Below are 27,780 nucleotides of genomic sequence, written 5' to 3'. Positions count from 1 at the left end.
TAGTGTAACGAAACGGGTTCTAATAAGGCGGACGTTTTTTTCTGTACCTGAAGGCACCGCGGCGCTGACGTGACAAAGAGGGAGGGGAGCGGGTGAAAGTTTACGTTCGCTTTCAATGCGTTCTTGAGAACATCGTCAATTGCGGCAGACAGCAGGCGTTTTGTGTTGAATAAGTTGTGAAAGAAATGATGAAAACGTGGCGAAGCTGGCGATTTCTCTGGAGATGTTACCACAATAAGAATTGTCAGCTTAACTTATAAAGACTGGCGAACGATGGTCGGAGGAGGACCGTGGAGATGTATTGTTGAGCCATTTCACGGATGCCCACCCTACGCTCATATTTTTCTGTCATTTGCATCTTCATTTAGAAGGTAAGCGTAAACTTTTTCCTTGTTTCACCACCTGTACCAACCTTTTCTGAAACCTGTGTTGATTTGTCACACAAGAAAATCCGCCGTGCATTCGTCTGCGGTGCTGCCATTGTCGTCGTATTTCGAGCATGTCGTCGGATGTAGAAACAAATGGCGAGTCAAATTTTACGTCGGATGTCGAAAAGGTCGTGTGTCGAAGCGATCGTATGTAGAGGTACCACTGTATATTGTAAGTTTCTGACACTGCATTTTGTGGTCATCAACATCTAATCAAAAGCTTGATAGCAAAAATATCAGTGAGTCTGCCCCCTGCTTTTGGGTTCAAAGTAATAAATAATCCACTGTTTTTGTGACCTTTTATATTTATAGGTTGCAGCTCTACTCCATGCTCTGAGCACAGTTCACCATTACAAGACAAAGCAAGCAAAAGCAGCTCTACATGCCAAACACAAGGAGTTCCTGCAGCAGAAAGAGAAAGACGAGGAAGCAAAACTGAAGAGACAGAAGGAAGCTCGTAAAAAACTCTTCCGCGTCATGGGCCAAAAGGACCAAAAGAACCAAAGGTCGAGCCTTAAGGGGGCATCACAGGATTACTAAATACACTGTTTTGGGCTGCTCCAGTTCAGGATTTCTGACAAGGTTTTTAAATTATGATTATGATGGTGTAAAGATCGTCATACTTTTGGACATTATAATGACCAACTAATGCTTGTTGGTGTCACCTTGACTGTTCACAAAGCATATTTGATTCTGGGGGTGAACGCCCCTTTACTCATGATGTGATCCTGAACCCTAGCATTGCCTCAAGGAAAGATGAAGATTCCCCCATCCTGGCTTGGTCACTTGGCGAAAAGGCAATACAGCAGCTTTGGTTGTTACCATAAACCAAATAAGAGAAAACCTATAAAGGCATTCCTCTGAATCTGTTTTTATTTTTAAAAATCATGCATAATCGTGTGTAAGTAATAGAGGTGTGCATCGGCAGTGCCCTCACGATTCGATTCGATTACGATTCGGAGGGCCACGATTCTATTCTATTCAGAGGGTCACGATTCGATTCGGTTCGATTCCGCAATGCATCGCGATGCATTAAAATTCTAAAGCAAAGCATATTTTTCATGAATCATGAGGCAACACAAGCGGTCAGACATTTAACAACTTTTTATTGGCTCTTGTGTCACTCCTGGTTGAAGTCAAATGAAAATACTTTCATATATATATATATATAACAGATCACAGCATTTAATTAGTGCTTTGAATGAGACCAGGGCTTTCTCTTTTTTTTTTTTTTTTTTTTTTTTTTTTTTTTTTTACACACAGTAGCAGCCTTTCACACAGTTCAACATCTGAACTCCTGTGTAAAATCAGTAATAACAGTCACTGTATTTTAGTTACAACGACCCATCAATAAAAATATTCAAGTAAATATTGAAGAAAACGACAAAGAAAATATTGTAGTGCAGCAGCATCTTTATCACAATATCAATCCAGGGAGCAGTTCAGTTGCAAACAAAACATCAACTAAAAATTGCAATGTAGAACAAAAGTAAAATGTAGGCCTAGCCCACGATATATGTTCAATAGAGGTTAAACCGGGCCTAAAAAATCCAGCCTAACCCGCCACGGCCCGCTGGTATTGAAGCCCGACCCGGCCCGAGCCCGATCAATTAACTAGATTTGCAGGCCCAGCCCGAAAAACACAATTTTTTTTTTTTTTTTTTTGGGGAGTGACGCAGAAAAAAAGCAGCATTAATTTATTTTCATTTCTTCGAGTTGGCAGAAAAAACGCTTTCTTAATCTTTAAATAGTCTACATATTTTAAAAATCATTATAAAAGCATTTACACACTGAAATAATGCCGGGAAAGTTTATTAAAAAAACAAAACATGCGGTTTTGCAGACACACAGAGGAGAAGATTCAGAAGGATCACATTTGTGTTGCCTTTGTGTGCATAAATAAAAGTGTCTTTTGTAACGAATCGCAAGCGCCACAGCGGGAGGAGAAGAAGAAAAAGCGGGCGGCGCCACGGGGTTCATGTGCGTGCACAAGCAAATACACAATACAGAGAGCCTGCTCTCGGTTTTATCCTTTTTTTTTTTTTTTTTTTTTTTGATAATTTATTGGTCGGTGCGGCGGCCCGACCTGACCCGACCCGAATGTGAATGTTTAACATTTTGGGCACAAGATCTAGCCTCTAAGAGATAGGACATAACATAACAATGGCTTGAGCGGGAAAGATTATTGATGCACCTAAGGCATTAAAAACAGACATCTGGAGACATTTTGGCTTCTACGAGGTTAGTGGGAAACATGACCAGAGTTATGCGTGTGTAAAAAATGAAACATGAGAATAATAATACAAATGGGGAAAACAAATCCGTTGCATCACCGGAATTGCGCAGGGAAGATTTTTGAACGTACTTATATATTTTTAAATGCGCTGAATCGATTCGGCTTGTTGCCCGCATCGACTCGTCCATGCCCCGCATCGGGATGCATCGCCGCATCGATTATTGTTGACACCACTAGTAAGTAACTATGATTTCACAGCAGTAACATAACAGTTTGTAGTGGGGTGTATGTGCATTAAAAGTATCCTGATTGGTCAAACTGATGAACGTCAAAGCATTTAACCTTGCATACAACACATTAAAAATATTCGTTTCAGTAGTCTTTGAGTTACGCTTATTAATGTTAAAGGGGCAATATGCAAGTTCTGCACTTCAAATATTAATTAAATGGTCCTGATATTTCAGGGAGAAGAAATGGTTTTTGTATATACTTAAACCACATGGTTCTCTGGCTAAGCTGAGATTTACCCATTTTAAAAGTCGATTGTCAGCCAGTAAATGTTGGTTTTCATTCTGTGTTTACAACGCACGTCCCGCCATCCAGTCAATTACGAGATTCTTTGTCTTCATCCAGCTTGCCACAGCTCTTTAGGCAACGTCAATTGAGGTTGCAGATGTAAGACAAGGATATGCATATTTGTGAGTACTTGTATTACAAATACCTATAGTAATGTGTACATGTACTACAAATGTGTACTTGCACCACAAGTATGCGTACTCAAGTGTTATTGTACCACAAGTACGCGTACGGCATTTGTTCATAGATAAGCCCCACCGGACTATAAGCTGCAGCTGTCCTAACTCTATTATGGGATATTTACACCAAAGATATTAACCGGTAACACTTTGACAGTGGGTTCATAAGACAGTCATAACTGACACATAACACTGTCATGAACATTAATGAATCCTTATGACAGTTATGGAGTGTCCAAGAAACCCTTGGCACACCCCCGAAAATCACTTGCCTGGTACACCAGACTCGCCGCTGTTCCAGCTATAAAGTCTGGCGACCAATGAGCGAATCAAATTTTCAGGGCGGAGAAAGCCACAGCAAACAGACAGCGGAGTGGACCAATCAGCGATGGGCGGACGTGCTGTTGATAAAGCGACAATAAACTCTAGCGCGAGGGAATAAACATACGAGAAAAGCGGAGAACGGAGAAGTTTATTCAACATGGCTAGCGCGAGACAGACTTGTTTTTAGCGACTCGATGTGGCCAATAAGGAGATGGGTCCCAAACCCTTCTCACAGTGTTTGAAAAATCCAGGGAGAATAGTCTGGCGGTGCCAGGCAAATCATCCGTTCAATCAGATTCATTTATTTGTGTGAAGTGTTCTTAACGAGCAACGCACCTCTTGCGCGTCGGAAGTCGTCTCCATAACTACAAAGATGGCGAACGGGAGAGCCGAGAATATGTTCCAATCAATGGTAAATTCAATTTTAAATGACCAAAAACACATCGTAAAGTATAAAGTATGTCGCGCGCTAGCCATGTTGAATAAATTTCTCCGCTCTCGTATGTTTATTCCATCGCGCTAGAGTTTCTTGTAGCTTTATCAATGGCACGTCCGCCTGTCGCTGATTGGTCCACTCCGCTGTCTGTTTGCTGTGGCTTGCTCCGCCCTGGGAATTTGATCTGGCGAACGGTTGCCAGACTCTATAGCTGGAACAGTGGTGAGTCTGGTGTACCAGGCAAGAGGCCAATAAGGAGATGGGTCCCAGACTCTTCTCACAGTGTTTGAAAAATACAGGGAAAATAGTCTGGTGGTGCCAAGCAAGAAAATCACCACCCTCTTCAGGCTGCGTTACAGCAATGCACAGAGGTGTGTCCGCGTCAAGGGCTGAGACTGACTGGTTTCCCATCTCCAGTGGTGTCCGCCAAGGCTGCGTAACTGCTCCAGATCAGTTTAATTGAATAACCGATCACCTGATGTGCACAATCTGTGAGCGAGTTCCCGGAGTGTCCCTTGGCAACTACCAACTGACAGACCTGGAGAACGCTGACGACACCATCTTGCTCAGCAACTCCTACAAGCAGCTGATGGACGCTCTGAGTATATACAGCAAAGAGGCAGAAAAGCTTAGTCTCCACGTGAGCTGGACCACGACCAAAATGATGCATGTCGGTGAGGGACCTGATCTACCCCCCAGCCTGCTTGGCGATGACACCATAGAACCTGTTACGTGCTTTGTTTATCTGGGGTCCACAGTGACTGATAACGGGGATCTTAAATCAGAGATCCTCCGCAGGAGAGCCCTGGCAGCTTCCGCCCTGCAGTCTCTCTGGAAACCACTCTGGCGGCACAAAGTCATCTCACGGAAGACGAAGCTCTGAATCTACAACACCGCCGTCCGCTCTATTTTCCTCTATGGCTCCAAAACATGGCCCTTAAACAAGACACTGGCCGCAAGAATAGAGGGTTTTGATAGCAGGGCTCTCAGAACCATCGAGAACATCAGGTGGCCCCAGCAAAGCCCCAACGAAACCCTGCAAACCCGGACAAATCAGCCCAGAGCCTCCTGCCTGGCTGCACAGCGCTGCATCCACCGGCTTGGCCATGTTCTTAGTCTTCCTCAATACCACCCGATAAGAGGCATCCTGGAGTTTGACACAAAGGCTGCAGGCTGGAGACGACCACGACTAAAGCCCCGCACTGAATGGCTCGACACCATCACGGAAGACGAAGCTCTGAATCTACAACACCGCCGTCCGCTCTATTTTCCTCTATGGCTCCAAAACATGGCCCTTAAACAAGACACTGGCCGCAAGAATAGAGGGTTTTGATAGCAGGGCTCTCAGAACCATCGAGAACATCAGGTGGCCCCAGCAAAGCCCCAACGAAACCCTGCAAACCCGGACAAATCAGCCCAGAGCCTCCTGCCTGGCTGCACAGCGCTGCATCCACCGGCTTGGCCATGTTCTTAGTCTTCCTCAATACCACCCGATAAGAGGCATCCTGGAGTTTGACACAAAGGCTGCAGGCTGGAGACGACCACGACTAAAGCCCCGCACTGAATGGCTCGACACCATCGCGGACGACCTCCAACAACACTGAGTTACCTTGAAGGATGCAAATCAGCTGGCACAAGACCGCCAATACTGGAGGGGCCTAGCTCAACTGGTCAGCTCTATGCAACCGGATGGGAAACTAGCCCCAGTGCAAGAGCTGTGATGATGATGATATGACAGATGAATCCGAGCTGGATATAAATGGAGTTAGTGACAAAATTTGCCAGATGACATTTAATGACATCTGTCATTAGCATTAATGAATGCCCATGACGGTGTCATGTCCAGACCCGGCGGCATGGGCGGGCATTAAGGGGCCGGGCCCACCCTGAGAGACTGCTGTGCCCGCCCTAGCTCGATTAGACTGTACTGCGTATTTATTGATTTGTTTATTTTTAAAATCTTCCACAAAAACGCACACGGAAAGGACAAACCCTCTATTCATCCTATCTTGATCTGTCGTCATTCAATTCAACCAATCTGAGCAGCGAATGAAGGCAATGTCTAGCCAATCACAGATAAGGGGGGCAGGCAAAGTAGCCGGCCATTGGGTACTGCGAATGGATTTAGAAATGAGTGGAAGGACATTATATAAAAAGGTTTCACTCAGTCCACAAACGCCGCTTGCCACTCTACTAGAGGGGAGTAACCCTCTGTCTCTTTCTGTGCCCCCCACACCATACCCTGTCACACGCACACACACCACTTAGGCTACTTGTAGATAGGTGAGTAACCCATACCTGTCAAGTTGTGCGGTTTCGGCGTAATTTGTACAAATGAGCACTGATTTTTAAATGTGTACGCCGTACGTTCAAAATCTGTACGTTTTTCGTGCATTACGTTTTTTTTCTCCGGATTTTGTCACCGTTTCTGCAACGAGACAGTGTGCGTTACTACGTTGGTTGAATCACGCAAGAAAAGTCAGAGACACGGAGAAAGAAGGGCGGGAGTGGAAAACCCTAAAACCCTTGCAAACACAATGCTAGGCTAGGTGGCTCCAATTATGCCTGACTGGAACCGACAGCCTATAAACTACGCCCACATGATGCTATGCTAGATATTACATGCATATCAACTAGATGCGAAATGATACACTGGTCAGCGTTGGTAAACAGCAGCCATCTTGAAGCAGTAGACTTCTCAGAGAGGTTCTGTTGTAGTGAACCTTCCTAGCGAACCTAAGAAACCTTTTATCTAAAATACTCCTAAATCTGCAAAATCTTGACTTGAACCCATCTTTAAATGATGAAACAGTTTTAAAACTTTCACATGTCGAAAGTAGAAAGGGAACTAATGCAAATACGGGAGCAATTTTAACAACTTTAGCAGTTGATTCACAAAATTAAATGACTTCCAAACATACAGTTGTGGTCAAAAGTTACATACACTGGTGAAGAACATAATGTCATGGCTCTCTTGAGTTTCCAGTTATTTCTACAACTCTGATTTTTCTCCGATAGAGTGATTGGAACAGATACTTCTTTGTCACAAAAAACATTCATGAAGTTTGGTTCTTTTATGACTTTATTATGGGTTAACAGAAAAAGTGATCAAATCTGCTGGGTCAAAAATATACATACAGCAACACGAATTAGCAATTTCTTGTGAGTGATTATTGACTTGAACAATCATTGACTTGAACAAGTCAGGAAAGTCACTTGGAGCCATTTCAAAGCAGCTGCAGGTCCCAAGAGCAACAGTGCAAACAGTTGTTTGTAAGTATAAAGTGCATGGCACTGTTTTGTCACTGCCACGATCAGGAAGAAAACGCAAGCTATCACCTGCTGCTGAGAGAAAATTGGTCAGGAGGGTGAAGATTCAACCGAGAATCACCAAAAAGCAGATCTGCCAAGAATTACAAGCTGCTGGAACACAGGTGTCAGTGTCTACAGTCAAGCGTGTTTTGCATCTCCATGGACTGGGAGGCTGCCGTGCAAGAAGGAAGCCCTTGCTCCAAAAGCGGCACCTTAAGGCTGTACTGAAGTTTGCTGCTGATCACATGGACAAAGATAAGACCTTCTGGAGGAAAGTTCTGTGATCAGATGAAACAAAAATCGAGCTGTTTGGCCACAATGCCCAGCAATATGTTTGGAGGAGAAAAGGTGAGGCCTTTAACCCCAAGTACACCATGCCTACCGTCAAGCACGGTGGTGGTAGTATAATGCTGTGGGGCTGTTTTTCTGCCAATGGAACTGGTGTTTTACAGAGAGTAAATGGGATAATGAAGAAGGAGGATTACCTTCAAATTCTTCAAGATAACCTAACGTCATCAGCCCGAAGAGTGGGTCTTGGGCGCAGTTGGGTGTTCCAACAGGACAATGACCCCAAACACACATCAAAAGTGGTAATGGAATGGCTAAATCAGGCTAGAATTAAGGTTTTCGAATGGCCTTCCCAAAGTCCTGACTTAAACTTGTGGACAATGCTGAAGAAATAAGTCCATGTCAGAAAGCCATCAAATTTAACAACTGCACCAATTCTGTCAAGAGGAGTGGTCAAAGATTCAACCAGAAGCTTGCCAGAAGCTTGTGGATGGCTACCAAAAGCGCCTAATTGAAGTGAAAATGGCCAAGGGACATGTTACCAAATATTAGCGCTGCTGTATGTATATTTTTGACCCAGCAGATTTGATCACTTTTTTCTGTTCACCCATAATAAAGTCATAAAAGAACCAAACTTCATGAATGTTTTTTGTGACAAAGAAGTATCTGTTCCAATTACTCTATCAGAGAAAAATCTGAGTTGTAGAAATAACTGGAAACTCAAGAGAGCCATGACATTATGTTCTTCACAAGTGTATGTAAACTTTTGACCACAAATGTAGCAAAGGCTACTATGTTTTTTGTTTTGTTTTTTCATGAAAAAAAAAAAACATGAAAGGTAACACCAGTTACTTTGCCAAGTAAGTAATTACTCTTACATTCAGGTAACTGAGTTACTAACTCAATTACTTTTTGGGAGAAGTCATTTGTAACCGTAATTAATTACTTTTTGAAAGTAAGATTAACAACACTGGTCACAAAGATGCAGTCTGCAGAATGAGTGACGAAAGCGGAGATTTTATTCTGCCAATTTGTTACCGAACACAATTTGCCTGCAACTATTGCTGATCTCTTCTTAGAGTTAGAAAAAGAAATGTTCCCTGAATGAATGATTGCATCGGTAAGTTCATTTTCTCAATTGACCTTTTTAATTTATAATTGGACACACGAACAAACTACATTCAAGTCAAACTGAATTGCGAGCTGAAGTGCAGCCATCAAAAGACATGATATAAATTGCCAAAAGTGCTACATACAATTATAACAAAAGTCACTGTTAAATTTTAGTAATCATGATGTAGCTGAAGATATTGATTGCGCCAAGTTGTATGTGACAATATTACCAATAAAGTCATATTATTTTAAAAATTGAGTTTTATTTTTGTTTCATATTGCACGCTATATAATACGTGAGATTAGTCACCAATTTGTAAGGGCATACGCCACTATTTGTAAGATTGCCAATGGCCTCGGGTTGACAGGTATGGTAACCCTGCTTTGTGCTGATCCTTGTGCTCTTTATCTGCTAGTTACCTCTTCAAACATGACTGTTGATTTCACTGCGCATCTTGACATCAGTGCTTATGTTTATCAATGCATATGTTATGTTTACGCTGAAGCACTTTAGTTGAATAAATGCACACAGAACTGCACCATTGTTTTTTGTTTGTCTTATAGATTTTACGATGAACTACCACTCGTGACTTCAGTGACGGAAAATATTTCACTGCACTGATGCAGTAATGTACGGGTAACAAGGACGTAGGTTTAGTCTCAACATTGGTAGGGACGATATAACAGCATAACGGGCATGTACACTTATTGCTGGGGATGGGACATTTATAAGACCACACAAATTATTGAACGACGGTCAGGGCCACATTTCTCACGAATATAAACGGAATTAATTGATAGGCTAAATGGTCGATGCAAAATAAATGTGTACTGATTCATACTGTACTATCGTGTGTATTAGGTCAGGTGATACAACGTTCTATTCAGAAGTTTTTTTTCCAAAAACTACTAGAGAAACATTTTGAAGTGCAAGTCCCTTGTGGTGGTTGGTTGTGGCGTTTCAGTTGCAGGTAGGGGTTGTCAAGTCATCAGCCAATCAAACATGCGTTTGAGGGGGAAAAAATGGAACGTCAAATTCAGCTAGTGAAAAGGGATGAATGATCTAAGAACATAATGAAAATAACTCACTTAATAATGGTAGGGTCTATTCTATTTTTACTACATATGGGAAGACAATCTAAATTAACTATAAAACTGAACTCATTAAAGAATATAAATAAGGTTGCTTAAAAGTTAGCGGGGACAATTCGAGCAGCCTGAAAAGTTGGTAGTGTTATGTCCCTACCATCCCTATGCAAACCTACGCCCTTGACTGGTGATAACGCCACTCTTCAGGCGAAATTTACGTTGAAGAAGTGTAAAATGTAATGCCCCCCCCCTGTAATTTCTTTCTGCTGCCGGGTCTGGTCATGTCATTAGTATTACGCTCTTATGGCAGTCTTATGACGCCACTATCAAAGTGTTCACTACTACCCAAATAAATCAATCAACAGATAAGCCACACTGGACTACAAGCCGCAGGATTCAAAATGAGGGGGAAAAAAGTGGCATCTTATAGTCCGAAAATTACAGTAATTCCATTTCTTTCAAATGCTATCCCTCGATTAAATGGTAGCAGAAACTGGTTTGCTCAGTGGAAGGTTGACCCGCACTTGGTGCGAGGAAGGATAACAAAACAAAAAACATTTTTGTCACATTTTATCCTAGGAAAATACTATATGATGCAGGGATGCAAAACTAAAATCAGAATGTAAACATGAAAACAATTCATTTACCCAGGTGAAAATCAAAAGCAAAAGGCACAATTATTTGTTGTATATTTGAAATGAAGTAATTTGAATGGGAAATCACTCATATTTTAGCTAGCTATAACTTAGCCATATCAGTTTCGAATTTGGGGGAAAAAAGAATCTTCATTATTTAATTCCGAGGGGTTCAGTGTATGCACAGAAATGTGAAACCTGTGGGGTTCAGTACGCTTAGCATGGTTAAGAAACACTGATTTTAGCAGTATGGATTCTCCAAACAAAGTTTCGTTGTGCTTTTTGTAACAATGACAATAAATATTCTGAATCTGAATCTAGTGTTTACGCTGAGAAGTGCAAAAGAATGTAAACTAGATCTAAGCTTCTTGTGTGGGCCATATTCATTGATATTTTCATTGTTCGCATCAGACCCGAATTTTGATACCTAAATTATAATCCAATGAATAGGATTTGAATCACTCTAATCTTTTACTGACATCATCCAAGATGAAGAGCGACACCGTTTTATTTTGAAGTACTTCAACAGGAAGCTTTACTTGGTGCTGTGAAACTTTACCACATTTCAACTCCATGATAATTCATTTTTTACCCTCAGCAGTTTTAATTTGGGAAAATTTCCCTTCTCCCACACATAACTGAAGATGGTTCGGACGAACGGCGCCCCCCAATATTCTTCAGAAACAGGTATTTGCATTTTAAGCACACACACAGTAGCTTTGAGTTAGCTGTTAGCACGCCTTTTTCACGTGCCAAACTTTTGGTTGCTGACGTGCAACCAAGCTGCTTAAGTGACCAGTTGCATCACCTCCTCTCTCTGCCCTTCTTTTCCACTCCGATAGATGCAACCGGTCCAAATTTGACAGTTAAAAACAGCAATGGATGTTTTTATGAGTTGTAGTACAGATAAGAGTTGTTTTTGAATGGACACCAGTTGCAATCACAGAACTGTGCATTATTTTTGTGCAAAACGATATCGTTTACTCGTGTATTCCGTGGACAGCAGTGCTTCTAGGTAATTGATAGGCTAAATAATCAATGCAAAATATATTTGTATTGATTTATACTAACTTTCATATGTATTGGTTCTGGAGATAAGCTACACTGTTCCATTCAAACCTTTGTTCAAAAACTACTAAAGAAAGTTTGTAAACTTCTCGAATAAATGTCTGGATTTAATTAGCACATTTATATTTCAAAATTTCAACATAACTCAAATTATATTAAAATACGCAATGCATACAAACTTGTTAATAATCTCTTAACAATCCAGGAATGCAAAAAATAAACATCTGTCTTAAGATCACTCAACATTGTTGAGAAATTAATACAACATCTATATAATATATAAAAATATAGATTAGAAATAACACAAAAAACCTCTTAGTCAGGGATAAACAAAAATAAATAAAAATGCAGCCTTCCATCAGGTAAGACACTACTGCTTTTGTCCACAAGCACAGCCAAACTCGACAAAAAAATGAAAGCTCCTTCGGTCTGCTTTAAAACCACATTAATAGAATAAAAAGAAAAATTGGGGAGAAAGGGATAAACATCGGTTCACTACATTTCCTACAGTTTAATTAATGTTAACAGTAGAAAATACAGGAGGACACTTTTTTTTCTAAGCAGCTTCCTGCTCAAGTTTTGCAGGTTAGCAAATTCACACAGTTTAATGTTATGCTAATGCTGATACAGGACGGACTTTCAGTAGCAAAATTAGTGGTGTGTTCCCCACCACCACAATATTGACGTGTCTTTACATTAAATATAGTGGCTGCAGCTGGTCGGGGGGAAAAAACTATTAACTCGCCCAAGCGGACTGTTTTATGAATTCAAAATCTGAAAAAATGCAGGAAATACAAATTAAACATTTCATGTTGATTTATCTACCAGCTTTCAATTTAAAATATTTAACAATTGTACATTCAGTGTAAACATGGGTTGTATTAAAATATCTTGAAAACATTAAGCGTTAGGATATGAACATAAAACGGCTCTCATTACTTGAACAATGTACAACATTGTTAATATTACTATGGCCACTGTGCAAAAATGTCATTGTAACACAAAACTGGGTGGTCGTGCAATTACACTTTATTCTAGTACGTCAAAAAAGTATGTTCCCTGAGGTCACATGTGGCACCCCAGCATAGCTCTGCCCCCCTACCCCACTATTTGAAAAGTACTGCTCTAGATGGAAGTCACTCATTTTAATAGCACGGGATTCAAAAAATTGAATAAACATATCGATAAATATATCGATCGCATCAGCACACAGCCAAGCTGTCTATTCCATTCAGAAGCATAAAATAACGAGTGTAATACGAAATCATGCTTTTTCATGTACAGAGACAAAAAAGTTAAAGATAAAAGCTTTTTAAAATTATATCTGATACTATCAACATCGGTGCAGATAAAAGCTTTTTAAAATTATATCTGATACAATCAACATCGATTTGCCCTTACCAGTTTTGGGCCAGTATCCATGTTGCCTGCAAAGTGAATTTAGAAGCCTTCCGTCTTTGTGCATGGACTGGTCACAGCTTAGCACCGCAGTTATGCTTATTGACAATTAGACGTCTCCAAACTAAGATGCTTGGAATTTGCTATGTGAGCATTATCATTATTATAGCATCCAGTGGGGCCTCACAACACAATTAGCTACAGGGTGAGCCAAAAAAAAGTTTACACTTAGTTGACTGCTTGTTTAAAAGCCATTGAAACATATCTAAATAGGTTGTCATGCTTAAGTGATTCATTAAGGTCACTCAATGCAGCTGGTAATCTCGCGTCTCTGCAATTCCTGTGCTTCTGCTGAAAATGAAGAAAACTTTAGCTGTACCTGAATTGCTGCGTGCCGGTCTGACACCTGCTGAGATTGCAGCAAATCTGAGAATATCCAGATGTGCAGTCTACAAAGTTAAAAAGAAGCTGAAAGATCCTGGAACAGCCTCACGAAAACCTGGGTCTGGAAGTGCCGATCTGTGCGGACCAAAAAGTTGATTGACAAGGTGATATGTGGCCACCCCAGAGTCCAGATCTCAATCCCCTGGATTATAGCATATGAGCAACTGTGGAGGACAGTGCCTGTAAGAAGCCACAAACGTCTGTGGCAGCCTTGGAGAGGTCCATTGTTAGATCTTGGGAAAAGATGACGGCATCCTACATAAAGAAGACCTGTCAAGCGTTCCGCAGTCGCCTGGAGGCTGTTGTGACACTTAAGGGAGGACACATTGAAAAATAGAGTGTACTGTACATGTTCTTTACAACAATGTATAATTTGTGATTAAATTCTAATTCTAAACTGAATAAACATGGCATTTAAGTTGTATTATGGCAGTGTAAACTTTTTTTTGGGTCACGATCGCATATATTGGTATCTGATATCGGTATCAAATTTCTGGAGTTGGACAATATCAGGATATTGGTTAAGCAATCATTATTGGACAAATGTAAAATAGTAGCGGCTTATAGTCAGAAAAATAGGGCATCTTCAAATACCTTACTTACCTGAATCTGACTTCTGTATTGGACTTTCAGAGAGCAGATGTCTCCTGGAGTCAGAGCTGCGAGGACTGTTGCGAAAAAGAATCATGATCTTGGACGGGGGCATGGGAACCATGATCCAGCAGCAGGAGCTACAAGAGGAGGATTTCCGGGGTGATGAATTTAAAGAGCACAAGTTTCCTCTTAAAGGAAACAATGACCTGCTCGGTATCACAAAGCCCGATATCATCTACAAAATTCATAAGGTATCTTATTTAAAACAACAGACTTTTATCAGTATGTTATGTTGTATCTATTTCCTATCAGTATAGTATTAGTAACATGACTGATGATGGATAAATATTTCATGTTGTACATTTCTTGAACAAATTCAGCAAAGCATCTGTGTCTAACCTGTGGACTGTTTTGCTATGGCAGGAATATCTACAGGCTGGTGCGGACATTATTGAGACCAACACATTTAGCAGCACGTCTGTGGCTCAGGCCGATTATGGACTCGCGCACATGGTAGGTGAAAATTCAGGATTAGTTAGCAAAAATAAATTTCACATTGAAAGAAAATAGGCGTTTCTCAGTTGTTTCTGGCCTATATGTCTTTGCCTCATAGGCTAATTGACGACATACAGTAATCCCTCGCTACTTCGTGGTTCACGTTTCGCAGCTTCAGGTTTAAATAAAATATTAATGAAAAATAAATAAAAATGAAAATATATGAGGGCACTCATCCAAGGTGCGTGATTGGTTCCTGGTGCGAGATTGACACAACGAGAGCACCAGCGGAGTCGCCGCTATTATGATCTACTGATGAGACTGCCAATAAGAGTGGCTTTATCCTGTGAGCTAATTGGCTGCACATCATCGCTGTCTCAAATATGGTGATCGACAAACAAGGCGACCAATAAGAGTGGCTTTATGCTGTGAGCTGATTGGCTATACACACAGCAGCCTCGCCCAGGCTTTTACCTTGTTTCATCAGTTTCACGGAGGAGATTTAAACAGCACCACCTCTGGGGGCATTTTTAACAAAACTTTTCACCATTTTTGAATGTTTTGAGCGCACAAGAATTCTGCTACAAACCTACTTCTGAGGGAATTTGACCCTTTTTTACTTTTTTTTTTAAAACCTGAAAATGGGGCACTTTATCCCTGCCAAAAACCTCTAAGACTTCTTAGGGCTATTTTTACCCCGCTCTGAGAGCAGCCAGAGCCTGCTACAAACCCCCAATATCTCTGCTTGCGAGTGGCTCTCCATGACATCTAAGGCACGTGACTGGTTCCTTGTGCGAGATTGACATAATGAGAGCACCAGCGCAGCCGCCGCTATTATGATCGACCAATGAGACCACCAATAAGAGTGGCTTTATCCTGTGAGCTAATTGGCCGCACATCATTGCTGTCTCCCATGTTGTGATCGACAAACGAGACGGCTAATAAGAGTGGCTTTATCCTGTGATCTTTTTCACCATTTTTGTATGCTGTGAGCACACCAGAATTCTACTACAAAACTACTTCTGGGGGAATTTTACCCTTTTTTACAATTTTTTTAAGCCTTAAATTGGGGCACGTTATCTCCACCCAAACACTTCTCGGACCTCTGAGGGCTATTTTTACCCCGCTTACAGAGCATCCAGAGCTTTCTACAAACCCCCAATATCTCTGCTTGTGAGTGGCTCTCCATGACATCCAAAAAGTGTGCCAAGTTCCCCTCCACTTATCACGCAATGAATGTATAAGCTACTGTAAATGAATTTAAATACTGTACTGTTAATGTGAAATATACAATGTGTGTAAGTATGTCAATTAAGGGTGTAACGGTACATGTATTCGTATTGAACCATTTCGGTACTTGGTGCTCGGTTCGGAACGGAGGCGTACCGAACGAGTTTCTGACGTAATGTAACCCTTACTTTTCGAGGCTGTGATCGATCGGGTTACAGTTTCTTTGTGTAGATTATATTTACTCCGTCTTCTCTACTATAATGAGGAGCAACACGGTAGGACCGTAAGAAACGTCAACGGCGCGACAACGTGGCCGCCGCGAGAACGCAGTGAAACGCGGGCGTTAAAGTCAATCAGCCAATGCACACAAGTCGCAGTGCGGCCGCGTGTTAGACGCGTCCCAGAAGCGGCTCAAGGCAACGCACGCGAAAGGAACGGCAGAGTTTATTATTTCATGTGAGACGCGGCCCTCCTGCGTCAATACTACTAGCTAGCAGACCGGAAGTCACTCGTGAAAAATACGGTGGATCCGGTCGATTTTCAAACTAACATGCAATCGTAACTCACTTTTTGAGTCCATCAGATCTCTTGAGTGGTAGATCGGGGCACAGTTGACTTGTCTTTGTTGATTTACAGTTGTCTTCTCTGCTATAATAATAACCAACACGGCCCCGTATTCAATACAAAACCCTCCTACCACAACAAAACAAGTAGGAACTAATATTCACATACTGTAGGAACTAAAGTTATACAACATAAACTATACCATATAAATTAATTCTACATCACATTTGTGAAATACAAACGCAAAATAAAATAAATAATAGCCCATTTAAATCAAATGAGCTAAAACACCTGTAATTAAACATTAAGAATAATACACACATCCTGCTTACACAATTAAATTTATTAATTTCTGTGTGGCGCTTAAACTTGACAAATATCCACCAATAAAGCTTTTGAAAACCGTTCATAAGAAATTCATTAAGGCATTTCATTTTTAAAATACATGTTAAAATCTTTGTCATTGGGATTGCTTTTCTCTTTTGCACAGGACTTCTTTTTTCTTCTTTCTTTCAGAGAGAAAGCTGACCAATACGCGGGGTCTAATAGGCAAATTGTTGTTGGATTATTATCTTTAAATACCCGCGACTTTTTGAGCACAATTCTAGCTTTGTATAGCCTACTGTTCCGATTGTTGAAAGCACAAAAGTGTGTAATTGTAATAAACAACTAGCACATTTATATTATGCGTTTTGTTTTCTTACTGTACAGAAAATGAACCGAACCGTGACCTCAAAACCGAGGTGCGTACCGAAACTGATATTTTTGTGTACCGTGACACCCCTAATGTCAATAAATATGGTTAATGTCCATCTTTTAACTTTTTGAGGCGGTGGCGGGAATCCTACTCTGCGTTTTTTTTCTCATGAACATTAACTGTGAAAAACGAGGGATTAACGGGAAAAACGTTGCGGCTAATACACTTTATGCTTTCCCTGTTTTGCACAATATCACTGCCGTTCATGTATTCCTAATGATTACTCAAATTACTCACCAACTTTCCTGGACACATTAAAAATAGGGGGTTAGACTCTTTAAAAAATGAGTGAAATCATGGGACTTTTACTACTTTTCGATTACTAAGACTCACCAGATCTGGTGATAATATTCAATTTTATACAAGTCAAAATAGGGAATACTTAACCTTAACCCAGTGCTTAAGTATTAAGTTACAGTTACAAATCACTTCTCCCAAAAAGCAATTGAGTTAGTAACTCAGTTACCTCAATGTAAGAGTAATTAGTTGCCCGACAAACTAACTGACGTCACTTTTCATGTTCTACACGTTATTACATGAACCATTCTATAATGTCTTTCACATTAAATATGTTTATATTGACTGAATTTCTTTTTCATTCCCAAAAACATAGGTCACCCTTTTACATTTTTTTTTAAAAATTTCACCTATATAAGCTTAATGTCTTTCACATCAAATATGTTTATATTGACTGATTGAATTTCTTTTTCATTCCCAAAACCATAGGCCGCCCTTTTACATTGCCTTGTACTGAGCCAGCACCGAACTCTGACCCCAGTACCGATGTACGTACTGAACCATGACTTGGGTGTAATGTCACACCCCTAATATATACATATATAGATATATTTTTCAATATACAGGTGAGGGTCTGAATTTCTTCCCTCTTCTATCGCTGCTCTAGTTGTTTTGATTGGCAAAAAATCACGCAAAGTTTATGGATACAGTGAACAAAATAAGTATTTGAACATCCTGCTATTTTGCAAGTTCTCCCACTAGGGTGAGGGGGAGGGATCTGAAATTTTCTCTTGAGCAAAGAGAAAATTGATTTTTAAGGAATAAGGTCGGAGTCCAAGAAAAAAAGGGCCACTACTGAAAGCCCAACTTAGTAAGGATGAAACAGATTCAAGTGAGGTAGTCTCGAATCATGTGATTTAAAATAATCACCTCAGTGTCAGAATTTTTGTGTCGGTCTCTTCAGGCTTATCGTCTTAACAGAGCATCAGCAGAGCTTGCAAGAAGAGCAGCTGATGATGTCACCAAAGAAACTGGTTTGTTTTAATTTGATCAGTTGAAACACAAACAATGCTGACTTAACAAATGTACTAATCAGCTCTTTCTCCCATATTTGTTTTCAGGATGTAAGCGGTACGTGGCTGGGGCAGTTGGACCAACCAATAAAACTCTGTCTGTATCGCCTTCTGTCGAAAGACCTGACTTTAGAAACATCAGTAAGTTATCTCTCAAAGTGTTTTTTCTTTTCAGAAATCGTTAAACGTAATAAAAAACAACAACATGTCTGTCACATGCATTAGGGATGAGACAATACACATAAACTCACAATACAATGCACCTCGATAAGATATGTCACGATATGAAATTTTTTTTAAAAATGGTTAAAGAAAATACCGTAATTTCCTGAATATAATGCGCACTTTTTTCCCCCAAAATCATGGTGCGCATTATAAAAGTGCACATGGATGGAGACAGAAATATATATATTATATATATAATATATACAGGCAGGTGTCCTGCCTAAAACTTTTGCAGTTTGCACAGTACTGTACTGTATATATATTTTTTTAATTATTAAATTTATTAGGATCATGGAAGCTTCAACTGGGGAAAATATATACATACAGTATATCCTGTAAATACATAATATAATAAAAACCTGCCTAAAACTTTTGCACAGTACTGTACAGTTTTGGTCAAAAGTTACATACACTTGTGATGAACATAATGTCATGGCTCTCTTGAGTTTCCAGTTATTTCTACAACTCTGATTTTTCTCCGATAGAGTGATTGGAACAGATACTTCTTTGTCACAAAAAACATTCATGAAGTTTGGTTCTTTTATGACTTTATTATGGGTTAACAGAAAAAGTGATCAAATCTGCTGGGTCAAAAATATACATACAGCAACACGAATTAGTAATTTCTTGTGAGTGATTATTGACTTGAACAATCATTGACTTGAACAAGTCAGGAAAATCACTTGGAGCCATTTCAAAGCAGCTGCAGGTCCCAAGAGCAACAGTGCAAACAATTGTTTGTAGGTATAAAGTGCATGGCACTGTTTTGTCACTGCCACGATCAGGAAGAAAACGCAAGCTTTCACCTGCTGCTGAGAGAAAATTGGTCAGGAGGGTGAAGATTCAACCGAGAATCAACAAAAAGCAGATCTGCCAAGAATTACAAGCTGCTGGAACACAGGTGTCAGTGTCCACAGTCAAGCGTGTTTTGCATCTCCATGGACTGAGAGGCTGCCGTGCAAGAAGGAAGCCCTTGCTCCAAAAGCGGCACCTTAAGGCTCGACTGAAGTTTGCTGCTAATCACATGGACAAAGATAAGACCTTCTGGAGGAAAGTTCTGTGGTCAGACGAAACAAAAATCGAGCTGTTTGGCCACAATGCCCGGCAATATGTTTGGAGGAGAAAAGGTGAGGCCTTTAACCCCAAGTACACCATGCCTACCGTCAAGCACGGTGGTGGTAGTATTATGCTGTGGGACTGTTTTTCTGCCAATGGAACTGGTGTTTTATAGAGAGTAAATGGGATAATGAAGAAGGAGGATTACCTTCAAATTCTTCAAGATAACCTAACGTCATCAGCCCGAAGATTGGGTCTTGGGCGAAGTTGGGTGTTCCAACAGGACAATGACCCCAAACACACATCAAAAGTGGTAATGGAATGGCTAAATCTCGCTAGAATTAAGGTTTTCGAATAGCCTTCCCAAAGTCCTGACTTGAACCCCATTGAGAACTTGTGGACAATGCTGAAGAAACAAGTCCATGTCAGAAAGCCATCAAATTGAACTGAACTGCACCAATCCTGTCAAGAGGAGTGGTCAAAGATTCAACCAGAAGCTTGCCAGAAGCTTGTGGATGGCTACCAAAAGCACCTAATGGCCAAGGGACATGTTACCAAATATTAGCGCTGCTGTATGTATATTTTTGACCCAGCAGATTTGATCACTTTTTTCTGTTCACCCATAATAAACTCATAAAAGAACCAAACTTCATTAATGTTTTTAGTGACAAAGAAGTATCTGTTCCAATCACTCTATCAGAGAAAAATCAGAGTTGTAGAAATAACTGGAAACTCAAGAGAGCCATGACATTATATTCTTCACAAGTGTATGTAAACTTTTGACCACAACTGTATATATGTGTGTGTGTATATATATATATATATATATATATATATATACATATAAACCGATTTTTTTTTTTTATTGACACGGCCACGTTGTGTTGAAGAAACGTATGCGGCGATCCGTTGCCGACCATTACGGTACCATTTTGTTTCGGTAATACTTCACTCTGATCGGCCGAATGATTTCGTCTGTGTTAAATACTGCTTTTTTCACTCATAAAGCACAGAAGTTAGTTTCTTGAACTCATTTTAGTCAACGTTTATTGCAGCTCCGCAACTCGGACCATAACAAACGTAACAACACAGACTTCCTGTGTGTGTCAGTCAACTATATCTGTCCCTCGGGAAACTCAAACCCAAATAACAATAGTTCCTATTGTTACTGTCGCGTCGACAGCGATGAGCGCTCTCGGATTCCGACTTACGTTCTCACTTTCATATTACCGTATCAATCCATGGAAGAAACATTTATTCATCATGATGAAATGAGCAAGTTATACAGCAGCCTTTAAAAGATCAGAGAGATCAAAGAGAAGAAATCACAAATCTGTTTTGTTTTCTCCTAGATTCTGGTAAGTTGGAGAAGTTGTCAAATCATGTAGTCCTTAATCTGTTTCAGGGAGTGGTCCTGTCTTAGCAATATGAGTGACAGTTATCACCATCACCTCTTCTCTGGATCCAATGTGCCATTAGTTACAATCACAGTAGACACAAATCTGTGAGGTCACAACATAACTTATGATGCAAGTACCAGTCCACTTTGCGCTTCCTACACTCCCCAACAACAATGCGAGGACTTCATGTAAAATCACTGAAAACACTGAAACATAACATTTATTTAGATTGAGATGAGAATTGCTTAACTCTTAAAGGCCAGCAGCATGAAGCAATTGTCAGAGAATCCAAAAATTTGAAAAATAAGGTCTTAATGGAACCTTTTTTTTTTTTAAATTGTAAAAAAAAAAAAAAAAAAAAATGTTGAGTTTTTCACAAAGTGAGTACACCCCTCGCATTTCTGCAGATATTTAAGTATATCTTTTCATGGGACAACAATGACAAAACGACACTTTAACACCATGAAAAGTAGTCTGTGTGCAGCTTATATAATAGAGTTCATTTATTTTCCCCTCAAAATATAGCCATTAATATCCAAACCCCTGGCAACAAAAGTGAGTACACCCCTTTGAAAAAACGTACATCCCTAAATGTCCAAATTGAGTACTGCTTGTCATTTTCCCTCTAAAATGTCATGTGACTCGTTACAGGAGTGCTGTCAGCATTGCTGCAGAAATGGAAGAGGTGGGGGGTCAGCCTGTTAGTGCTCAGACCATACGCCGCACGAGGGAGCCTCTTCTGAAGACGGTACACAAGAAAGCCTGCCCGTCTCATCAGACCATAGGACATGGTTCCAGTAATCCATGTGCTTTGTTGACATGTCTTCAGCAAACTGTTTGCGGGCTTTCTTGTATACCGTCTTCAGAAGAGGCTTCCTCCTGGGTTGACAGCCATGCACACCAATTTGATGTAGACTGCGGCGTATAGTCTTAGCACTAACAGGCTGACCCCCAACCTCTTCAATCTCTGCAGCAATGCTGACAGAACTCGTGCGACGATCTTTCAAAGAAAGCATTTGGATGGGACGCTCAGCACGTGCGCTCAGCTTCTTTGGACGACCGATCCGAGGCCTGTTCTGAGTGGAGCCTGCTCTTTTAAAATGCTGGATGATCTTGGCCACTGTGCTGCAGCTCAGTTTCAGGGTGTTGGCAATCTTCTTGTAGCCTTGGCCATCTTCATGTAGAGCAACAATACGTCTTTTAAGATCCTCAGAGAGTTCTTTGCCATGTGGTGCCATGTTGGAACTTTCAGTGACCAGTATGAGAGAGTGTGAGAGCTGCACTACAAATTTGAACACACCTGCTCCCAATGCACACCTGGACCTAGTAACACTAATGAGTCACATGACATTTTGGAGGTAAAATGACAAGCAGTACTCAATTTGGACATTTATAAGGGGTGTACTCACTTTTGTTGCCAGGGGTTTAGATATTGATGGCTATATTTTGAGTTATTTTGAGGGGAAAATAAATTATCTCTATTATATAAGCTGCACACAGACTACTTTTCATTGTGTCAAAGTGTTATTTTGTCAGTGTTGTCCCATGAAAAGATATACTTAAATATCTGCAGAAATGCAAGGGGTGTACTCGCTTTTGTGATACACTGTATATGTGTAATAAGCGCTCTAATATCTATAACCCATGCTATATCCTGATTTTATTTTTCTCATAGAACCTGCAGATTTTGACTTGCATCCATCAATTAAAAAAAAAAAAAAAAAGTAAACTCTGAATTGGTCTCAAAATCATGAAATTCTAAGTATCAAATCTGTTACATTTGGCTATAAACGGTTAGAATTGGACTTTCCAGGCATTTTAAGCACGACTTATCTTGCAACCCTGCTGAAAGATCATGTAGAGTGATTTAAAAAAAAAAAAAAAAAAAAAGTGTACTTTGTCACTAGACCTTTTTATGTTTTGGATGAGTTACTTTACATTTTTACGACAAATAGCTTGATCGTGATATTTTACGATCATTTTGCATTATCTGAACCACTTAACAAAGGTTGCGGTGTACTGGAGCCTATCCCAGCAATTGCACATTCTACAATCACCCTTCAAAAATGTTCTGATTCTATCTTGTATTAATGTATCTTTTACAGCCTTTGATGAGCTCGTCGAAGCTTATTTGGAGCAAGTCAGAGGTTTGTTGGATGGAGGAGCGGACATCATCTTGGTTGAGACAATCTTCGACACTGCCAATGCCAAGGTAGTGCCACCAAGAATCAATTGACTGAACATTGAGCTCAGCCACAAACCACCTGAGACCTACGTGAACACTGAATTTAGAAAATAAACATTTCAAGATTGATCATCATGTATAAAATGATGATGATACTTTCTCATTCACCCCAGGCTTAGAGGCCACTTCCCTCTAAGAACATCCTGTTTGAAGCCTCGCAATGGCGAGGTACTATTGAGCAATCGTTTAGTGTGGTCTTGATCTCCTTGTGTAAAAATGTGGGAAGCATGATTTGATGGCTCAGTTCAGTTCCAATTTTAATTGGACGGAGCAGTTAACCCTACAGCGCAACACATGGATCAAACGCCTGTGAATTTTTATATTTTTTACTCCGAAGCTCGTTGTTAGAGAACAGCAAGAATGACTAAAACATGATTGAACAGTTGGACATTTGCTTCATAGGTTTAGAGAAGGTAAAATAGCAAACACCAATTCCAATGACGTTGGAATGTTGTGTAAAACAATTCTGTGAATTTTAGATGATTTACAACCTATATTAAATTTAATTAACTTCATACAAAAACTTTTTGATAATTAAACTCATAAGCTATATTATTTTTATTCACTCATTTTAAATTTCAAGGGTGACAAGATCCCAAGTTGCCTAATATGGGACAAAGAATACTCGATAATTCGCAGTATAAAATGCACCGGATTTTGATCAACTAGTTTGTTATTCATTAGGCACATAAGTGCATCAATTTACTGCACTTGTAATTTATTCTTTACCATATATATACACTGTAATTTCCGGACTATAAAGCGCACCTCAATATAAGCCACACTACCCAAATTTCCAAAATCTAAGAAACATAAGTATTCTGTATTTGTCGGACAAATAAAAAAAACAAAAAATTTTTTTAAAAGTCGCACTGGAATACATAGTAAGTCGCATTTTTGTGACGAAATTGAATAAAATCACATTTTCGTCAGACGAAAACTGACAATCGTCTCATTGTGTTACAGGCATCCAGGACGGTTTTAACTCGTTATCAGCACGTCACTGTCATGTAAAAAAAAAAAAAATTTTCAACGAAATACTTCTGTAATCATTAGCAAAAACATTGCTATTGAGTCATGTTGACTGCATCGCTCAATGCAAAATTATTTTTTTTATTATGGCGCCTTAAAGACATCACATAATTGATAACGCCGATGTGATCATAGGTAGGCCTGTCGCGATAACAAATTTTAGTGTGCGATGATTTATCTCATAAATTATTGCGATATGCGATATTATTGCGCCCCCCCCCATTTTTTTAAACCAATGTACAATAAAACAGTGAGAATACAGTATATATTAATAGATCAAGTACACCCATTTAAACGCGATAAATATTTACTCTTAAATTCAAAAATACTTAAGAAATCACAACTAAAAACCATGCCCCTTAAGTAAAAGACAAAAATATTAATACTGCACAGAAACAGAATAAATAAAATGTGTTTTTTCAAGAAAAAAATAAAATTGCACATAACTTTTCCCCTCATAGCTTCTGCAGTGGTGTTTCATAGGGATGCAACGATACAGTTAAGTAACGGTTTGGTACGATTTTCGATACGGGGGACACGATTTTCGATCTGATTCAATACATTTAATGCTCTGGGAAAAAAAAAAAAAAATTTGTTTCTTTTTTTTTTTTTTTTTGCTAACGAGCAAAAATTAAATTGCAATCGTATAAACATGCATTTTACTGCATAATATTTATGTGCTTACTTCTTACTGATCTGAAAAAAATTTGTATAAAAGTGCTGATTGTAAAGTGAGGCGGGGCACACTGTTGATTGCAACAGCTCTCTTAGCAGCGAGGTTTACTACATGAGCAAGACATCCTATTTGTGGTCCGAATCCATCTGTGTCACGTACTAAATTAACAATATTTGCAACATTATCTATAGTCACTGGTATGGCTTGATTTGGCCTTCTTAACTTCCATTCAGTCATGGTGGTTTATAATTCATCGATGCAGTATATGGACTACGTGTGCCATAATCACTTTGGGCTCACGTAGCCAATGGCATGGGATGTAGCACATCTAGTTTGCTATTTCATGAAATCTAGTGTGTGCGCGCATTAAAAAAGTTAGCAAATGCCCCAAAAGTCACGTCCGCTCATTATTGCACAACACCAGCATATGACAATCGACTTTCATAAACCGGAAGAGTTTGAAGCAAAGCGCTCTTGATTTGCCACTCAATGTTCATCATGTCCATTCAGCTGTCCATTGTCGAAGCAAGGTTGTTCTGAGCAGCCATGTCAGTAACAATGTTTTGGCGGACTTCGTTGTAAATATTCGGTGTTGTGCCGAAAAATAGCCGTGAAATGTCACCCCTGACGGGAGCGCCCACACGTCAACAACACTGGCAGGCCGAAGATGGTCCGCAATCAATCCGGAGCACTGACACGGCCGGTATAAGTTGAACAATAGGATATAATGGGAACGATTGGCTCCGGCGCTACTTTTTCCGGGCCCGGAACGAAGATGCATTTTGCGCAGTTGGCAACAAGGAATCCAAACTTTTAACAGCACGTCTGCCGCACGCGCACACGCACGTGCACGCGAGGCGATAAATCGCAGCGGAAAAATTACCGGCTTCATTTTTATTTATCGTGCGATAAATGGAATTATTGCATTTTGCGACAGGCTTAATCATAGGACTCAAGATATTTATAGTAGGGGTTTGACGGTACACATGCATCGTTGTGTGTTCAGTATAACAGCGTTTGAAAGTTAGTTTGTTCTGTTGGCTAAAACTAAAAAGAGAGCTTATTAAAGTGCAAATTAAAGCAACGCTAGGTAACTTCATAACATTTGTGATGATATGTCGAGTGACAACTAGTTGAATGACACCTCTTTTATGTCTTGAAGGGGTCTGTATCGCTTACACCGTCACTAATCAACTTTGAGGAGGGTGGCAGGAACCCTGCCACAATAAGCCACACGGTTGCTAACTGTCATATGCTATTGTTTAGCCACAACTGGATTCATTACCTTATTATTATTCATCCTTCACACAACCGCTGGAAACAGAAATGTCGTTTAATCCATCTGCAGGTGACCGGGAGATCATGATTTTACTACACTGTGCTGGTCCTCATGGAAAACGCAGTCTTCCTTAAGGCAAAACACTTACGCGTTTGTCCACCGGCGTCGCTAAAATCTACCTTGATTTTCGGACTATAAGCCGCTACTTTTTTCCTTCATTTTGTATCCTGTGGCTTATAGTCCAGTGCGGTTTATTTAATGATTTATTTGGGTTGATAGGTACCACATTATTTGACAGCGGCATCATAAGACCGTCATAACTATGACATGACACTATCATGGGCATTACTGAATGCTTTTGACAGATGTCATTGAGTGTCATCCGGCAAATTATGTCACTAACTCCATTTATGTCCAGCTCGGATCTTTTACACCCATTCAAAAGTGAGATCATTTGCCGGATAACACTAAATGACATCTGTTATAAGCATTCATTCATGCTCATGACAGTGTCATGTCAAAATCATGAGTGTCTAATGACAGTCTGAAACAACTGGAGCAATAACTGAAGAAACAATTGGCACAGAACATGAATTTTGATTGTCATTTACATCTGTAGCGCTGCAATGCATGCTAGGAGGCATGTTGGACAACAACTGTGTTGGCAGCAGGTGGCAGCAGAGGTTGACAGTCTTCCCCAAGGGAGCAGTGATTACCCAAATGAAACTTCTTGAAGCAATGACATTTTGCAGCCAATTGGTTCAAAGCTTCATGGTGGGTTATTTAGCCTTATGACAGTCGTATGATGCCGCCGTCAAAGTGTTACTGGTAAATATCTTTTAGTGTAAATATCCCATAATACAGTGAGGACAGCTGCGGCTTATAGTTCAGTGCGGCTTATCAATGAACAAATGTGGTTTTCGTGTCAAATTTGGTGGTCTTATAGTCAGGTGCGCCTTATAGTGAGAAAGTTACGGTATCCTAGGAGTGATCACTGATTAATTCTTCTTCGCCTGTTTTGGTTTTGTTTTCTTTTCCCTGTAACGTCGGTTGTTGATTTATGCGCATTACCTCTACCGCCCCCTGGATTTAAGGAAGACTAACTCCGACATGGAATGGTTTTTTTTTTTTTTTTTTTTTTTTTAATTCTAAATTCAAAAGTATGACTGTACGGGACAAATACAAGTATTGTTACACTCCTAATTTGTAGATATTAATGTAGAATTAACTGAATATGCAAAGAAGACTGTGTAAATATAGCAATATGCACATAAACTGCTTTAGAGCTCTCCTTTCTAAGCTTTGCCGCATCAATATTCACACACAGGCACATCCAAATATACAGTCCCACACAGATATACTCAAAAATTGATTGCTACAAAATAGTCTTA

The 27,780-nt window shown here is 40.0% G+C and overlaps 2 protein-coding genes across 4 annotated transcripts in view; both read left to right on the top strand.

Annotated features, from left to right (window-relative positions):
* The window catches only part of bms1 (BMS1 ribosome biogenesis factor), a 47,136-nt gene extending 45,607 nt beyond the window's left edge, over window positions 1–1,529 (top strand). The window contains exon 22 of one of the 2 annotated variants that reach the window (XM_057827066.1): window positions 741–1,529. In XM_057827066.1, the coding sequence (XP_057683049.1) occupies window positions 741–968 (228 nt within the window). In that variant the 3' untranslated portion in view covers window positions 969–1,529. The remainder of the gene's footprint in view (window positions 1–740) is intronic. The other variant, XM_057827065.1, reaches the window with a different exon arrangement.
* A 9,604-nt stretch (window positions 1,530–11,133) lies between these two features.
* mtr (5-methyltetrahydrofolate-homocysteine methyltransferase) overlaps window positions 11,134–27,780 on the top strand; it is a 94,134-nt gene continuing 77,487 nt past the window's right edge. For both annotated transcript variants that reach the window (XM_057826815.1, XM_057826814.1), the window contains exons 1-6: window positions 11,134–11,303; window positions 14,160–14,371; window positions 14,544–14,633; window positions 18,368–18,437; window positions 18,525–18,617; window positions 23,263–23,369. In XM_057826815.1, coding sequence (XP_057682798.1) covers window positions 11,261–11,303; window positions 14,160–14,371; window positions 14,544–14,633; window positions 18,368–18,437; window positions 18,525–18,617; window positions 23,263–23,369 — 615 coding nt within the window. In that variant the 5' untranslated portion in view covers window positions 11,134–11,260. The remainder of the gene's footprint in view (window positions 11,304–14,159; window positions 14,372–14,543; window positions 14,634–18,367; window positions 18,438–18,524; window positions 18,618–23,262; window positions 23,370–27,780) is intronic.

This window comes from Corythoichthys intestinalis, chromosome 21 (genome assembly GCF_030265065.1).
Source record: "Corythoichthys intestinalis isolate RoL2023-P3 chromosome 21, ASM3026506v1, whole genome shotgun sequence".
Classification (NCBI taxonomy): Eukaryota; Metazoa; Chordata; class Actinopteri; order Syngnathiformes; family Syngnathidae; genus Corythoichthys; species Corythoichthys intestinalis.
Note: the sequence above shows the minus strand (reverse complement) of the source record. Positions and strands in the feature narration are given on the sequence as shown.